The sequence below is a fragment of the Budorcas taxicolor genome, chromosome 8 (assembly GCF_023091745.1).
Source record: "Budorcas taxicolor isolate Tak-1 chromosome 8, Takin1.1, whole genome shotgun sequence".
NCBI classification, from domain to species: domain Eukaryota; kingdom Metazoa; phylum Chordata; class Mammalia; order Artiodactyla; family Bovidae; genus Budorcas; species Budorcas taxicolor.
This window is the reverse complement of record NC_068917.1, coordinates 45,526,532-45,540,420: the sequence shown is the minus strand read 5'-3', so window position 1 is coordinate 45,540,420 and position 13,889 is coordinate 45,526,532. Positions and strand designations below refer to the sequence as shown.

At 42.5% G+C, this 13,889-nt stretch overlaps 1 protein-coding gene across 5 annotated transcripts in view; it reads left to right on the top strand.

The window, feature by feature from the left end:
* The window catches only part of SMARCA2 (SWI/SNF related, matrix associated, actin dependent regulator of chromatin, subfamily a, member 2), a 176,582-nt gene that overhangs the window by 51,461 nt on the left and 111,232 nt on the right, over positions 1 to 13,889 (top strand). For all 5 annotated transcript variants that reach the window (XM_052644454.1, XM_052644455.1, XM_052644457.1 and 2 more), the window contains 5 exons: positions 6,010 to 6,063; positions 9,139 to 9,269; positions 9,500 to 9,557; positions 11,820 to 11,920; positions 13,560 to 13,707. In XM_052644454.1, the coding sequence (XP_052500414.1) occupies positions 6,010 to 6,063; positions 9,139 to 9,269; positions 9,500 to 9,557; positions 11,820 to 11,920; positions 13,560 to 13,707 (492 nt within the window). The remainder of the gene's footprint in view (positions 1 to 6,009; positions 6,064 to 9,138; positions 9,270 to 9,499; positions 9,558 to 11,819; positions 11,921 to 13,559; positions 13,708 to 13,889) is intronic.

Here is a 13,889-nt window from a genome sequence, read left to right as displayed (position 1 = left end):
GCCTCTTTCTTTCTTGGGGAGTTGATTCTGGTTACTTGGTATTAGTGAATAATAAAGTGGGTTTCCTTTAACCTCACATGATCTTGCTTAATTTTTCTCTTCTCATCAGTAGAGCCACTTCCATGAAGTATACATTTATAAGTCATTCTGAAACTTCTCTCTCTCAACCTGTCTTCCATTAATGCTCTTGAAATGGAAGAAAAATAAGTAAACTCTGGGTATCTACTTGAATGTTAGAGGAGGAATCATTTTTCAAGTATTGAAATAACTAATTCTGTGACACCAGCTTCTGCAGTGGGACAGCATGAACACAGTGTTCATGTGTGCTGACTGTGCCCTTGGAGGTCCATTTCCTCTGCTGTGAGAGTTCTCACCCCTCTACTGGAGGGACCCAAGGTTGAAATGGGGGTGTGTACAAATAGGAGTGAACATGCTCACTTATGACTTGGATCACTATCTTAAATCACATGAATACACTGTCTTTTAAATTCATAACTGCATCAGAAAGCATAGAATACTAATTATTCTTGTTCCCTTGTAGGATATTTCATTAAGAGATCTATAACCCAACTCTTTAGTGTCTTAATCTGTTAGAAGGTGATAGGAACAGTACCTACAGCCTGCATTTGTTGTAAGGATTACATAGGTTATATGCATGCATGCACACTCAATTGTGTCTGATTCTGCGACTCCATAGACTGTAACCCACTAGGCTCCTCTGTCCAAGGAATTTTCCAGGTAAGAATACTGGAGTGGGTTGCTATCTATTTCCTCATCCAAGGGATCTTTGCGACACAGGGATGAGACCTGAGTCTCTTGCGGTCTCCTGCACTGGCTTGCGGATTCTTTACTACTGAGCCACCTGGGAAGCCCGAGTTTATCTAAAGCACTTTAAATGCTCCCAGGGACATAGTCAGCTAAGTCACTTCAGTTGTGTCCAACTCTGTGTGACCCCAGAGACGGCAGCCCACCAGGCTCCCCTGTCCCTGGGACTCTCCAGGCAAGAACGCTGGCTGCTACTGCTGCTGCTAAGTCACTTCAGTCGTGTTCGACTCTGTGCAACTCCATAGATGGCAGCCCACCAGGCTCCCCTGTCCCTGGGATTCTCCAGGCAAGAACACTGGAGTGGGTTGCCATTTCCTTCTCCAGGAACATAGTAAGTGCTCAGTAAATATTGGTTATCTTACCAAGAAGTTCTGTAGTATAAATGCAGGATAGTGGGTGTCCACATATGGTTATAGGTTTCTCTGAAAATGAAATCTTCTTTTCCCACTTATTGTTTATTCTCTGTGATGTTGAGAGAATAAATGGCCACCATTTTTTTCTAGGTGAAGCTCAGTTAGCTATTACTAAGTCGGGTGTCTTTTGGGACGATGACAGGCCCCTTGGCTGTTGTGGCCTGCGGTGGGAAATGAGGATGTCTTATTTTGGGCAGACTCTGCTTCCCTTACCTCCCCAGCTCCTACACAGAGAATTTCCCAATTATTTGGCCTCTGCTCTCCGATGGTTCCTGGTAATAATGAGGCATTTCTTACATAGATTTAAGGTATGTTTTTCCTTGGGCTGTGGTCAGGAGCCCCATGGCAGCCTCCTGCCCCAGAATCTACTGCTAAGTCTGGTCACTTCAGAGGTTCAGCTTCCCCAGCTGTTGACGTCAGGCCAAAATTAAAGTATTTAATTCCCTCTTCCCAAATCTTTCACTGGGGTGTACACCAGCACAACTATACCCTTGGTGTTTATTGTGACATTTCTTGGAAACTCATGATACTAATGGGAACATACTCAGAGAATCCATGGGGGAGCACTGTGCCAAGTCTCTTTTTCACTGTGGCCTTTGGTTTTCTTTCTTTCCCTCTCATCAAACAGTATTATACACACTGTTATATGTGAATCTCAGATCTGTGATGTTTTGAAGGGGGAACCTTTCTGACACTAGTGTATTGATGAATATAGAGATGAAAACTGTGTTTTTCTTTTAGATATCAAACAATTAAAAAACCTCTTGGTATAATGATGAAAACAGCATCAGATGAAAAGCTATAATCTTATTGAGACATTTTATATTCAGTTTATTCTCCAGTCCTTCTCAGTTCTTTTATCTCTTTTCCCCAGAGACTATTAGTTTATTGCAGTTTTCCTCCACAAGGCGATTTCTGTAGGTGAAAGAAATATTCTAAGGCAGTTTTGGGCATTTGAGTATAGTGACTGTTGTAAAGGTAGGTGAATGCAATGACACAATTTATTAGATTTATTTGATAAGTTTAGTGTCAAAATGGGTGAAACCAGAAGTTTGGATCAAAGTCTTGCTCAACTGGATTGACTAGTTACTTGAGTCAAAATGTTGGAGCTGGTTTTCCTTGCAAGGCACCACCTAAGTCATGTGCAATTGCTTGTTAACTTGATATTCTTGGGTATTTTTTATTGCCTGTTCACCTGTCTTAATGGCCACAGGCCCTCTTAAGTGACAGTAAAAAATAACCAAGCGGTTCCTGACAATCTCAGGTTTCCCTCAGAGCAGAATGAGTTTTGAAGACGCCAGCACATTTGAATGATATTTCGGTATATTGTAGCAACACCTGCTGGGGGATAAACTGTGTTCACTGTATAATATAGTTTGTAAGATATTTGATATAAAACTGTTTCTTTACAAAGCAAGGCTGTTTGTGGCATGTGTTGTGGTAATCTGCATAAAATACCCATTGAAGCCCATTTTCTTTTCTTTGAATATTTATTCGCTTATTTAGCCAGACTGGGGTCTTAGTTGCGGCTTGTGGAATCCTTAGTTGCGGCATGTGGGATCCTTAGTTGCGGCATGTGGGATCCTTAGTTGTGGCATGTTGGATCTAGTTCCCTGACCCGGGATCAAACCCATGCCCCCTGCATTGGGCACACCAAGTCTTAGCCACTGGACCATCAGGGAAGCCCGAAGCCCATTTTCTTGGGTTCAGCTTCCTCAGGGTTTTCATGTTTGGGGTTTCCTTTCTCTCCTTACCTTGTCACTGATTATGTTATACAGCCTAGGAAGATGGGTACCTGAGTACAAAGCTTTGTTCTCGCACATTCCTAAAGAGAGTGTTTGAATTCACATTGGCCTTGGAAATGGGGAAGCCCAGTTGCCTTTCATTCGTTCCACCCTCCACCTATGAGGGTAGTTAGTTATCAGCTTTTTGCAGGTCGGAAGAAGCCAGTACAAAGTTCCTTTAGCCCTGATTAGTGGCTGAACTGAAGTGGGTTTTGTTTTTGTTTTAATCAGCGGAGATAAGCTGAGGCGTCAGCCAGTAGTTCTGTTAGGGTGCATTTAGTCACGTGCTGCAGATTCTCAGATACAGAACTTCCTCAGGCAGCCGCACCAGAGTGTTTCACCAGGGGCTCGGAGTCTGTCCAGAGTTAGCTCCAGTGGTAGCAGCAGTCACAGTCTGTTTGGAGTTGACCATGAACAAAAGAAAAAAAAGGAATTTTTTGTTTTTCTTGAGGGGAGGGGAGTAGAGGGTTCAGCACTAGTCTGATGTGAGAATGTGGATTTATGAAAGTATACCCACCGGAGATTCTCCCCAGACTGAAGAAATTCAAAGCATGGTGGGAGAACTTGACATCTCCTGCTATAGAGCAGACTGCCATCTGGCTTCCACCTTGTATAATAGCGCAGCCGAACTGGGCACACACGGGAAGTATCAGAGAGCGCCAGTTCAGTGAGGGAACTGTGTGTGCATTCTTAGCTTTTTTATGACTTGCAAGCATATTGACACCTAATTACAATGGTGGTAATTCATTGAGTGTATGCTAGGTGGAAAGCTTTGTTCTTGGTGTTTTCATTCATTCCTTCATTCACTATATTTATTTAGTGTCCTGAGTGCCAGGACCCCTTGAAAGGTATGGAAATGCATGTGTGAACAAAACAGACAGAAATCCCTCACTTCGTAATCTTAGGAAGCAATTTTCAGACAGTGCTGTGTCTTATACAGACATAAATAACCCTCAGACTATCATTGATTATTTTACATTGTGAAAAATGACACTCGCAATGTATATTACATGTAACCTAGGATTATTTGTATTAACATGGTGATCCGGTCCTGCAGCAGCCCAGTCAGGTGGGAACTGCTACTTTCTCAGAGGAGGGAACCAAGATTCAAGAGATTTGCTCAAGATCGCACGGCTAAGTACTCGTGCACTTAGTGACAGAGCTGGGATTCAAACGCAGTTCATCTAATTCCAGGACCAAGTTTCCTAAGTCTAATATTACCTTGCCTCTCAGATTTGATACTAGATGGAAATTTAAAAATTAGTTTAGAGGATTTTAAGTAATAGAAAGTGCTGCTGATGAGGCAGTTTTTAGATAACACCCTATCTGGTTGATAGCATATTCATAGAAGAGTGTTCTTCATAATAGTTTTGACTCTGTTATTTATGATCCTTCAGACTTTTTAATGTGTTATTCATTGAAACGGTGATCCATTTCCACTAGCTAGATGCTGGAAATTGGCTTATTCATTGTCTCATTTGATATTCTTTGTTTGCCAAATTTGTAGCTAATTTCTGATTTGTATGGAGAGAATGGTGGGATTAATTGACTTTCTGCAATTAATTGAAAAAGTCGCCTGAATATAGTGCCTGAGAAATCCAAAAATGGACTTTTCAGGGGAGCTGGTAGCAGGGACGGTTCCTTTTCTGGACTTTCTGCCATTGTTCTCTGAATGCATAGCCCAGACATAGGGCCCAGTGCTTTTCCATGATGGTCATTCCTTTTGAGCTTGGAAATATTCTCACTTTGGGGTTGCAGAAATAGAAAAATCAAATTTTGGGGAAATCATAACCAAAGGGAGCATTTCATTTGGTAGAAGTGCTGCATTTTTTACGCATTGTGCTTTGGCGTATACGTGTATGTTTTATAAGAAAATTATAAAAGAAATTTCAGACATTTATGGGAACTGCCCTTCTTCAGTACAGACAAAGACTGGATTTTCAACCATAGACATTTTCTGTAAAAGCTGTTTTGTCAAGAGACAATTGAGTTATTTTCACAGGAAGCAAAAAATGTATTACACAATCAATGCCTTAAGTAAACAAAGTGGAGTTAATATTGATTCTGTATCATTATGTATATTTTTAATTAACTAAAGGGCCCAGGGGAGGAAAGCTCATTTTCTTAAATGTCTTGATAAAGGAAATGACTGAAGTTGGTTTTTCTTCTCCTCATTGCACTACACAGAATAACTTTAAAATAAGGCTTCTGTGAAGGTGGTGTTAAAGATTTCACTTGGCAAAGAGGTTGTTATAAATGTAAGAAATTTCAGACTATGTTGTGTTTATTGCAGATGAGGCTCTATCAGGTATGTACAAAATGTGACATAATCCTTGCTTTTCATTTAAGCTGTCTTTGAGGCACATAGAGGTTAATGGGCTAAGATACTGGAATATTTAAGAAATGGAGGATGACAGAATTTTCCATGAGACCACAGAATCTGCATCAAATCTCCCCATATACCCACTGAGGAAATGCTATTATGAAAGCCAATTAGGTAGAAGGAAAAGCATTCAGAAGAATGCACAGGGTTTTGAATGATTTTATATTTTTATAACCCAAGAGTGATTCAGAGTTCATTCTTGAGGGGACATTTTTTTTAGAAAACTTGCTAAGGGAATGAGCAAGTTGAACTGATTCAGGATGTATCTTCCTAGTGCCAAATACAACCACATTTCAGATTGTGACTTCGGTCCTAATGCTGCCACATCTTAAGCTTTTTGCATCCTAGAAGACACAGTCCACCCCTCTCTAATGGGCCAACCCTGAGTCACATCTAGCTTCAGTCACTCCCTGCAAGTTGCCAATAAAATGCACACTCTGTCTCGGAGAGTGACGAGAAACACACATAAAAGGCATTAATTCTTAAGCTCTGTTGGATGGTGACAAGTAGTCATGAAATGCTATTATGTGCCACTGAGTTGCCACGAGGTCCTTCCTGCACCCACCTTCTGGGATCATACCTAACACTTGACATTGTTTTGCAGAAGGCTGAAGAGAATGCAGAAGGAGGAGAGTCTGCTCTGGGACCAGATGGAGAGGTAAGGGGTTTTGTACCCATTTTCACTGTGCTCTGCTGAATGATGCCCTGCTATTCTCTGTGTATACTAATTGTATTTTTCACTCCGCTATTCATTTTTTAAGTAAAAAGAGTAGTCCATTAGCATAGTAGACAATTAAAATAACATAAAAGGAATACACTAAACAGTAATCTTCCATCTCAGACTGCCAATCAACTGATATTAAGTTTCTTGTATACCATTCCAGAAATTTTCTGTGCACATATAAGCATGTGTTTATGAATATACAGAATGTGGAAAAATCTTAAGTGATTCTATAATTACATTTTCCCTGTCAATGATGCAGAAGCATAAAATATGACCCAGTTTCTTCCATTTACTTTGAAATTTCATAACTCCATAAGCCAAACAATTTATGTATTTGGTAGCCTATTTTTTTTTTAATTTTCTGCAACCTCATCCTATAGCTTCTATTCATAGATTCATCAGTGTATTTATAAATTTTATTTCTGTTATTTCTGATATTCTCCTGCATCACCAGAATACGGTGATTGATTTATTGGATTTTTTTTTTTTTCTCTGAAAACTCAAGAGTTCTGTGCCAGTGATTCACATGAGCAGGTGTCCCCCAGAGTGGGATGGGAAGGGCATTTGTTTCAAACTGCCTTCTCCTCTCACAGATTCTGACAAATCTGCCTGGAAGATTGGGGTGGGTGGAGGGTTGCCTCTTTCCTTTCCAGAATTACCGTTCACATGAGTCACATTATGAATGTGAACAGCCCAGTGGCAGGTAGAAGGTTGAAACCACTATTCTATGCAGAAACCTCTTGAACAATAAATGTTACTTAACCACGATAATTCATCACAAGGAAAGAAAAGATTGGGATAAATGTCTAATGTGTGAGAAACACTCAGTGGGCTATTATAGGGGAAGAATATTGTATATTGGGGCACTTAGGAACAACTCTAATTTGTAAAAGCCCAGCCTTACCAAAGCATGCCTCACATGGGTCTGTAATTAACAAGCACACAGGGAGAGATTTTAAGGTGTTAGTGTGGTAGCTCTCTTATATTATCCACTGGGAAAATTAGCTCATACACCTTTTTTTTTTTTTAAATCATGGCACAGGATATGTTCTGTTTGCTATAGTGAGCAGTCTTCATCTTACCTAGTTTGTTTTGAAATAATGTTCTGATTACACTCTCCTGTGTTCACTCAGTGTTTCTGCCAAAGTTCTAATTTCAGCTACAGTGATTCTCAGTTTTCTCTGAGGTATGACACAAACAGTAAAACAAGCTGTGGTATAATAGGTCAAGATAATGGAATAGGATTCTTCCAAGGGAAATGGTAGCATTTCCTACATAAGTAGGAAATGTAGGAAATGCTACTTACGGTATGTCCTACTTATCACATGAACGTATAGATGACCTTCTACATTAATGAGGAAGAAGCATTGTCTTGAAATGCAGAGTAACAGTGTTCACAACCATTGCTTCAGCACACATAAAAGGAAAGAAACTCTGGAGTAAGCCTTCTCTCTTTATTTTTTCAGGTTATTTTTGTGGATAATTGCTAATATGTTGTTTCTTACTCTGACAGTGCTTTGTCGAGGGAGAAGGGGGAAAGAACCAGTTTTGAGGTGGAGGGGGAACATGGTCATTTCCTATGATATATAGAAGATAAACTACAGTACACGGTTTTTCCATTTTAACTCCAAATAACCATTTAGAAACAACTTTTCGGAATTAATGAATTGCCTAAATGTTTGAATTTTACCACTTTTAAGGAAATAGACAACTTGAATTACTCACAGATCAAGCGTTTCCAAACAGACATCTCGCCTGGGGGCCTGCTCCTAGATGCACAGTCACCCTGTAACCAGTAGCATTCATTTGCATAGGATTACTCCAGTTTTAGACCTTTTTAAACAACTTGTTCTCTGAAGCAGGTTAAACACAGCCTCTGCAATTTCACTTATTCTCTTAATTTTCTGAGCAAACTATTTTTCATTCAGAGTCCAGTGACGAATTTCAGCTCAAACTTGGTGGATCTGCCAGATTTGCGATGAGCAGAGCCTTTTGCTTTATTGCAGGTCCCCATGGTTGGGCTAGGTACCTTATGGTTTGGTTTTGGATAAAATGACATTGTTTCTGCAGAAGCCACACTGGCCATTAAGAGATGACACAAGTGACAATACCTCTTTCATTTTTCCATGATTCTCTGTGAAACCATGAGTTTGTAGTAGTCTTTATCTGGGGAAGTATCCTGAATATTCATTGGAAGCACTGAGGCTGAACCTGCAGCTCCAATACTTTGGCCACCTGATGCGAAGAGCTACTCATTGGAAGAAACCCTGATGCTGGGATAGACTGAGGGCTTGAGGAGAAAGGGGAAACAGAGGATGAGATGGTTGGATGGCATCATCAACATAATAGACATGAGTCTGAGCGTACTCTGGGAGACAGTGAAGGACAGGGAAGCCTGGCGTGCTGCAGTCCATGGGGTCCCTAAGAGTCGGACATGACTTAGTGACTGAACAACAGCAAATTAATATGTGGGGGTTTAAGGGTTCTTAGTTGAAAATAGCAAGAATCAGCTCTGCTTGATTTAAGTAAGAAGGCAACATGTTAATAGGGTATTGCATGGGTCATCAGATCTCCTGAAGGCAATAACCTGACTGGTTATATCAGTTATATGTTACTGTGGTGTACTCTACACCTGGTTAGTGAAGACACAGCTGGCCTTGGGAGTAGGCAAGGCCAATACCACTGCACGGGCAATGCTGCCACTGTTGTGTGCTCTCGTGCCATTGTGCCCATCGGCCCTTGCTTTCTTCTAGGTCCCGATTCAGAGCCTTGGTGAATGTGCCCAGTTGCAGAGCTTAGGTCTTGTGCCAATACCTTAGCTGCAAGGAAGGCCAATGTTTTCCATTTCTTTAGTGGAAAGTGACCTCCCGCATCCCACCTGGGACTCACCAGGTGACGAAATTTCTAGTGACAGGAAAGGGTTTCAAAAGCTGGATAGCCACAAACTCTAGCACAGAATTGGGAGAATGTCATAACACTAAGCAGTGCCGTGTCTTTTCTTCTGTCTAGCCCATAGACGAGAGCAGCCAGATGAGTGACCTCCCCGTCAAAGTGACTCACACAGAAACTGGCAAGGTCCTGTTTGGCCCAGAAGCACCCAAAGCAAGTCAGCTGGACGCCTGGTTGGAAATGAATCCTGGGTATGGCATGAAAGCAGCATTATTGGTGTTCTTTGGCTTTTTAGATTTTTGTGGTCCTTGTAAAATCTGGGAACTAAAACAACCTGACCATTGCTGAACTGAGGTTACTACTTGCATTTGTCATTTGTCCATAGAATGGACCATATGTATTTGTGTATACACATACACACACATAGTTTTATCATTTAAAAGGCTAAACTTGCTCTTCCTCCCTGCTCTTTTTCTTGTAGTTACGAAGTTGCCCCTAGATCGGACAGTGAAGAGAGTGATTCTGATTATGAGGAGGAGGTATGTTTGTGTCTCTGTTTGGAGTTCATTGGCTGGAAAGTTCTCGGAAAATACCTGGGTCCTTCTGTCTCTTTGTCCTCCACTGTTAGCCAACGGGTGACAGCTGGCCTAGAGAGCTTGCCAGAGCTTCGCTGGTTCACGCCTAGATACACAGTGACTTCTCAGGGGCTCCTCCTGGCCAGTGGGGAAACTTGGTGAATTCTCAATTTATTTGAAACCAAGAAAAGAGAAGCTGGCATTAAATTGGAGGTGGTAGAAAGGTCTTTGGAGGAAAATTGGAGATGGATTACTTTGGGAAAAGCAATTCCATGCTTCTAAGTGGTTTACACTGAGGGTTAAGAGCCTAAAAATGCCTGAAGTCCTTTAGTGCTTAGGCCTGTTTGAAGCTGTAAGTATTGAAATTTGGACAAAAAGGGCAACATGCACTTGGTTTAATGAGTTTATTGATGCTCTTTTTTTTTTTTAATGGGATTCTTGTTTTAATTCTTTGGATATACTTGTTATCCACCTTTCTCAGTCTCTTGGAAGGAATACTCACTGAATCTAGAACCTAAAATGGTATACTTTTAATAGAAATGAAAGAATAATCAAGGTATTTCTAGATCAACTTTAAATTGCTTAACAATTACAAATAGAAGAAATAAATGAAGATTTTTATCTCCTTTACTAGAGCATTGCTAGTGTGTAGTCATTAAATCCGATGTTTACCAGTTTAGAGGAATCTTGGTTCAACGAGCACCATGGCCAGAGCAGAGCAGCCTTACCATTGACAGCTCACCAGAATTTTAAGGCTGTTGTTATTTTCTTCTGTTTTGTGGACCTGTGTTTCCTAAATTAATCTGCCATGGATTAAAGATGAAAGAAAATAAAAGCTATTATTTTTTTAAAGCGTACTATTAACAAGCAAATACTTTTGAAGGCATGCTATTTTTTTTTATAGGCTACTCTTTCTCTGAGGTATTTGAAACTTACAAAATCAATTTTTAAAATATCTCTTGTTTACTCGGATGAATGGGCCCATAAATGATCCATTGGAAGAATCTTCTCATTGAGTCTGAGAGCCAGGGAGGGGCAGAGACGAAGTAAAGAAGGCTACTCAACCCAAAGGTGCCCTCCTAAGAGTGATAACTGCAGACAGCTCCAGACAGCTGGTACCAGAGTGAACTCTGACCTGGGGGTCCAGAGACTGGGGCCTCATCTTGTGGCCAGTCATGACCCCTCTTGGTGCTCACCTGGACATGAAGGAGCTGTACCCACTCCTCATTTTACCCCTTACAGTTCAATGATCTGTGATCAGAGATTTAATGTTCAGCATCACAATCATTGTCAGTCCTCATTGTTTCATTCAAAAGTGATGGAAAAGCATCATTCCCTTTAAGCCTACTTTTAAAGGGAATTCTTCTAGGTTATCTGAAAAGATTTAGCCTTCAACACCAAGTGGATATGATGGATATTTAGTAAAGCTTTCCAACAGGCCAGCAGAACCAAGTACACAGTTCAGAGGTGGGGTGGTGATGAATCCTTTGCCATGTTATTGACAGTGTTTATCTACATATCCAGAAATAGGAAGTGGCCACACAACACACACCCAGAAGGCCACATGCTTGCAAGCTCCAGTCCCTCCATCGTGAAGGTGTGTGAGAACATCCAGGGTCCACTGGCATCATCAAAAAGACAATACTAAGATCTCTTCAGCTGGCTTTGGAAGAGAAGGGTGTAGAAGGTGGCTAAGTTATCAAGAGCAAATGTGGTCTACAGCAGCAGTCCCCAACCTTTTTGGCACCAGGGACCAGTTTCGTGGAAGAGTTTTTCCACAGACCATGGGGATACGGGCAATAGGGAGCAGCTGTGAATAGAGCTGAAGCTTCACTCAATTGCCTGCTGTGCAGCCCTGTTCCTAACAGGCCATGAACTGGTACCCATCTGTGACCCAAGGGTTAGGGACCCCTGATCTGCAAGACCCTCTGATGACCAAATATTGATACAGATCCATCTTTCTGGCATGGTTTTTACATATTTACTCTTGGGGAGCAAGAGTTCCAGGGGATTGCTAGAGGGCTCCTTCTGTTCTTTCATTTGGTGGTTTAAACAGCCATGGAGTGGTGGGAATTGCCTGGTGTAGGTTAGGGTTAAATTTATGTCCCCCCTTGGTTGTGTTCACTTCACTTGTGAAGTTGAATACTCTTCCCTCTCTTTCCAGAAAATGCCAATCCTAAGGATTCCCTCTTTATTTTTAAAGTGGAATCTTTGTTCCTTTCCCAGGATGAGGAGGAAGAGTCCAGCAGGCAGGAAACTGAAGAGAAAATACTTCTGGATCCAAACAGCGAGGAGGTTTCGGAGAAGGACGCCAAGCAGATCATCGAGTATGTATCTCTCAGAGTTTCGTCTCTTGCATGTGTGTTTCGTGAGGGTTATCCTCTATGAATTTTCTTTTAGAGACCTTTGTCTTTAAGGATGGAAAGCTGACTTTGCCCAGACTCCCCTTGAAATGCCACCATCAGAGGTCACCAGCGTGTCCCACCGGTCAGCCCCTTCCTTGGTCCTCTTCTCCTTCCTGACTCCCTCACTCCTGGGTTTCTCGTGTCATAAGCACTTCCATCCCAGATGAAATTTGCCCCTCCAACCGGCAGCCTTTCCCACCTCCTGTAATGGCATCAACACTCCTCCAGAAACCCGTGGGGGATGTGCCCTTCCTTTCTCTGCCCTCGCTGCTGCAGGTGCTCAGCCCCCGACTCCCCCAGCCCAGTCTCTGAAACACCTCGGAGTCCTTCCCCTCACCTGAGCACCCAGCTCTTCACCTCACCCCACCCATCCTCTTACACCGGTGGGCTACACAGCTCTTGGCCTATATCGCTCTAATGTTAAAAGAAAAATTGTGGTGAAACAATCTGCAAAACAGAACATTTTAAAGTGATGAGATTAAAAAAAAAAACCAAAACAGAAATAGACATTCTGATATTTTCTCCTTTTATTCCAGGGCTCTGTGCCCACTTCAGTAATCTTTCCTTTATCCATCTGCCCGCTTCTTCACTGAACGTTTTAGGAGCCCACCCCCACCCCACCTCCATAGGAGGCCTCCCTGGTGGCTCAGTGGTAAAGAATCCACCTGCAATGCAGGAACCATAGGAGATGTAGGTTCGATCCCTAGGTCAGGAAGATCCCTTGGATGGGGGGAGCATGGCAACATACTCCAGTATTCTTGCCTGGAGAATCCCATGGACAGTCCATAGGGTTGCAAGGAGTCCAACAGAAATGAAGCAACTTAGCATGCACACTCGCACGCCCCCTCTGTAGAGTGACACAGTAGCTGGTTAACCTGGTGCAGAGTGTCTTTAATGTCACCTTCTTCCCCCTCTAATCTGTCTTCCAAGCTTTGGGCAGTGTTCTGTGGGTAGGGTTTATCTTTGATTTTCAAGGGCCTAGGACACTTCACTGGCAAAGTGTGAACTTGCAGGGGTGCAATTCATGCTCACAGCAGCCATCTGAAGTCAGGAAGGCCTGTGTGCAAATCCTGATGCCACCATCCTTCACGCGACCTGGGCAAATTCATGAATTCATGAACGTATCTCAGTCTGAAGTTCTCCACAGGTGTAAAGTGGGGAAGGTAATAGTAACGTCTGCCTTGCTTGCTTTTTGCGAGGATTACAGATAATATGTTTTACCTGCTGGTCATGAAGTAGGTGTGGGGGCTTCCCAGGTGGCGCTAGTGGTTGAGAATCTGCCTGCCAATGCAGGAGATGCAAGAGACTCAGGTTTGATCCCTGTGTCGGGAAGATCCCCTGGAGGAGGGCAAGGCAACTCACTCCAGTATTCTTGCCTGGAGAATCCCATGGACCGAGGAGCCTGGCGGGCTGCAGTCCGTAGCATCCCAAAGAGTTGGATATGACTGAGCGTGCACACATGAAGGAGGTGATCAATAAAGCTCTACTTACGGCAGCTGTTTTTGGCTCTCCATTCATGCACGACTTCCCTGTGCATGACTCTCCACTTTCTCTGCCCCAGGACAGCTAAGCAAGATGTGGACGACGAGTACAGCATGCAGTGCAGTGCCAGAGGCTCCCAGTCCTACTATACAGTGGCCCACGCCATCTCCGAGAGGGTGGAGAAGCAGTCGGCCCTCCTCATTAATGGAACCCTGAAGCATTACCAGGTAACTGATGTGGTAACTGTGTATTCTTGGTAACACAGGGAACTGTATTCTTGGCAAATTGCAATCTGTTACCTAATTTTGATTGGATATGTTGTGTGCATGCTAATTGCTCAAGAGAGTTGATGATGGCAGGCGTCTGGGGTTACATTCTTTCTTTTTTCATTTTTGGCCATCCTTCGTGG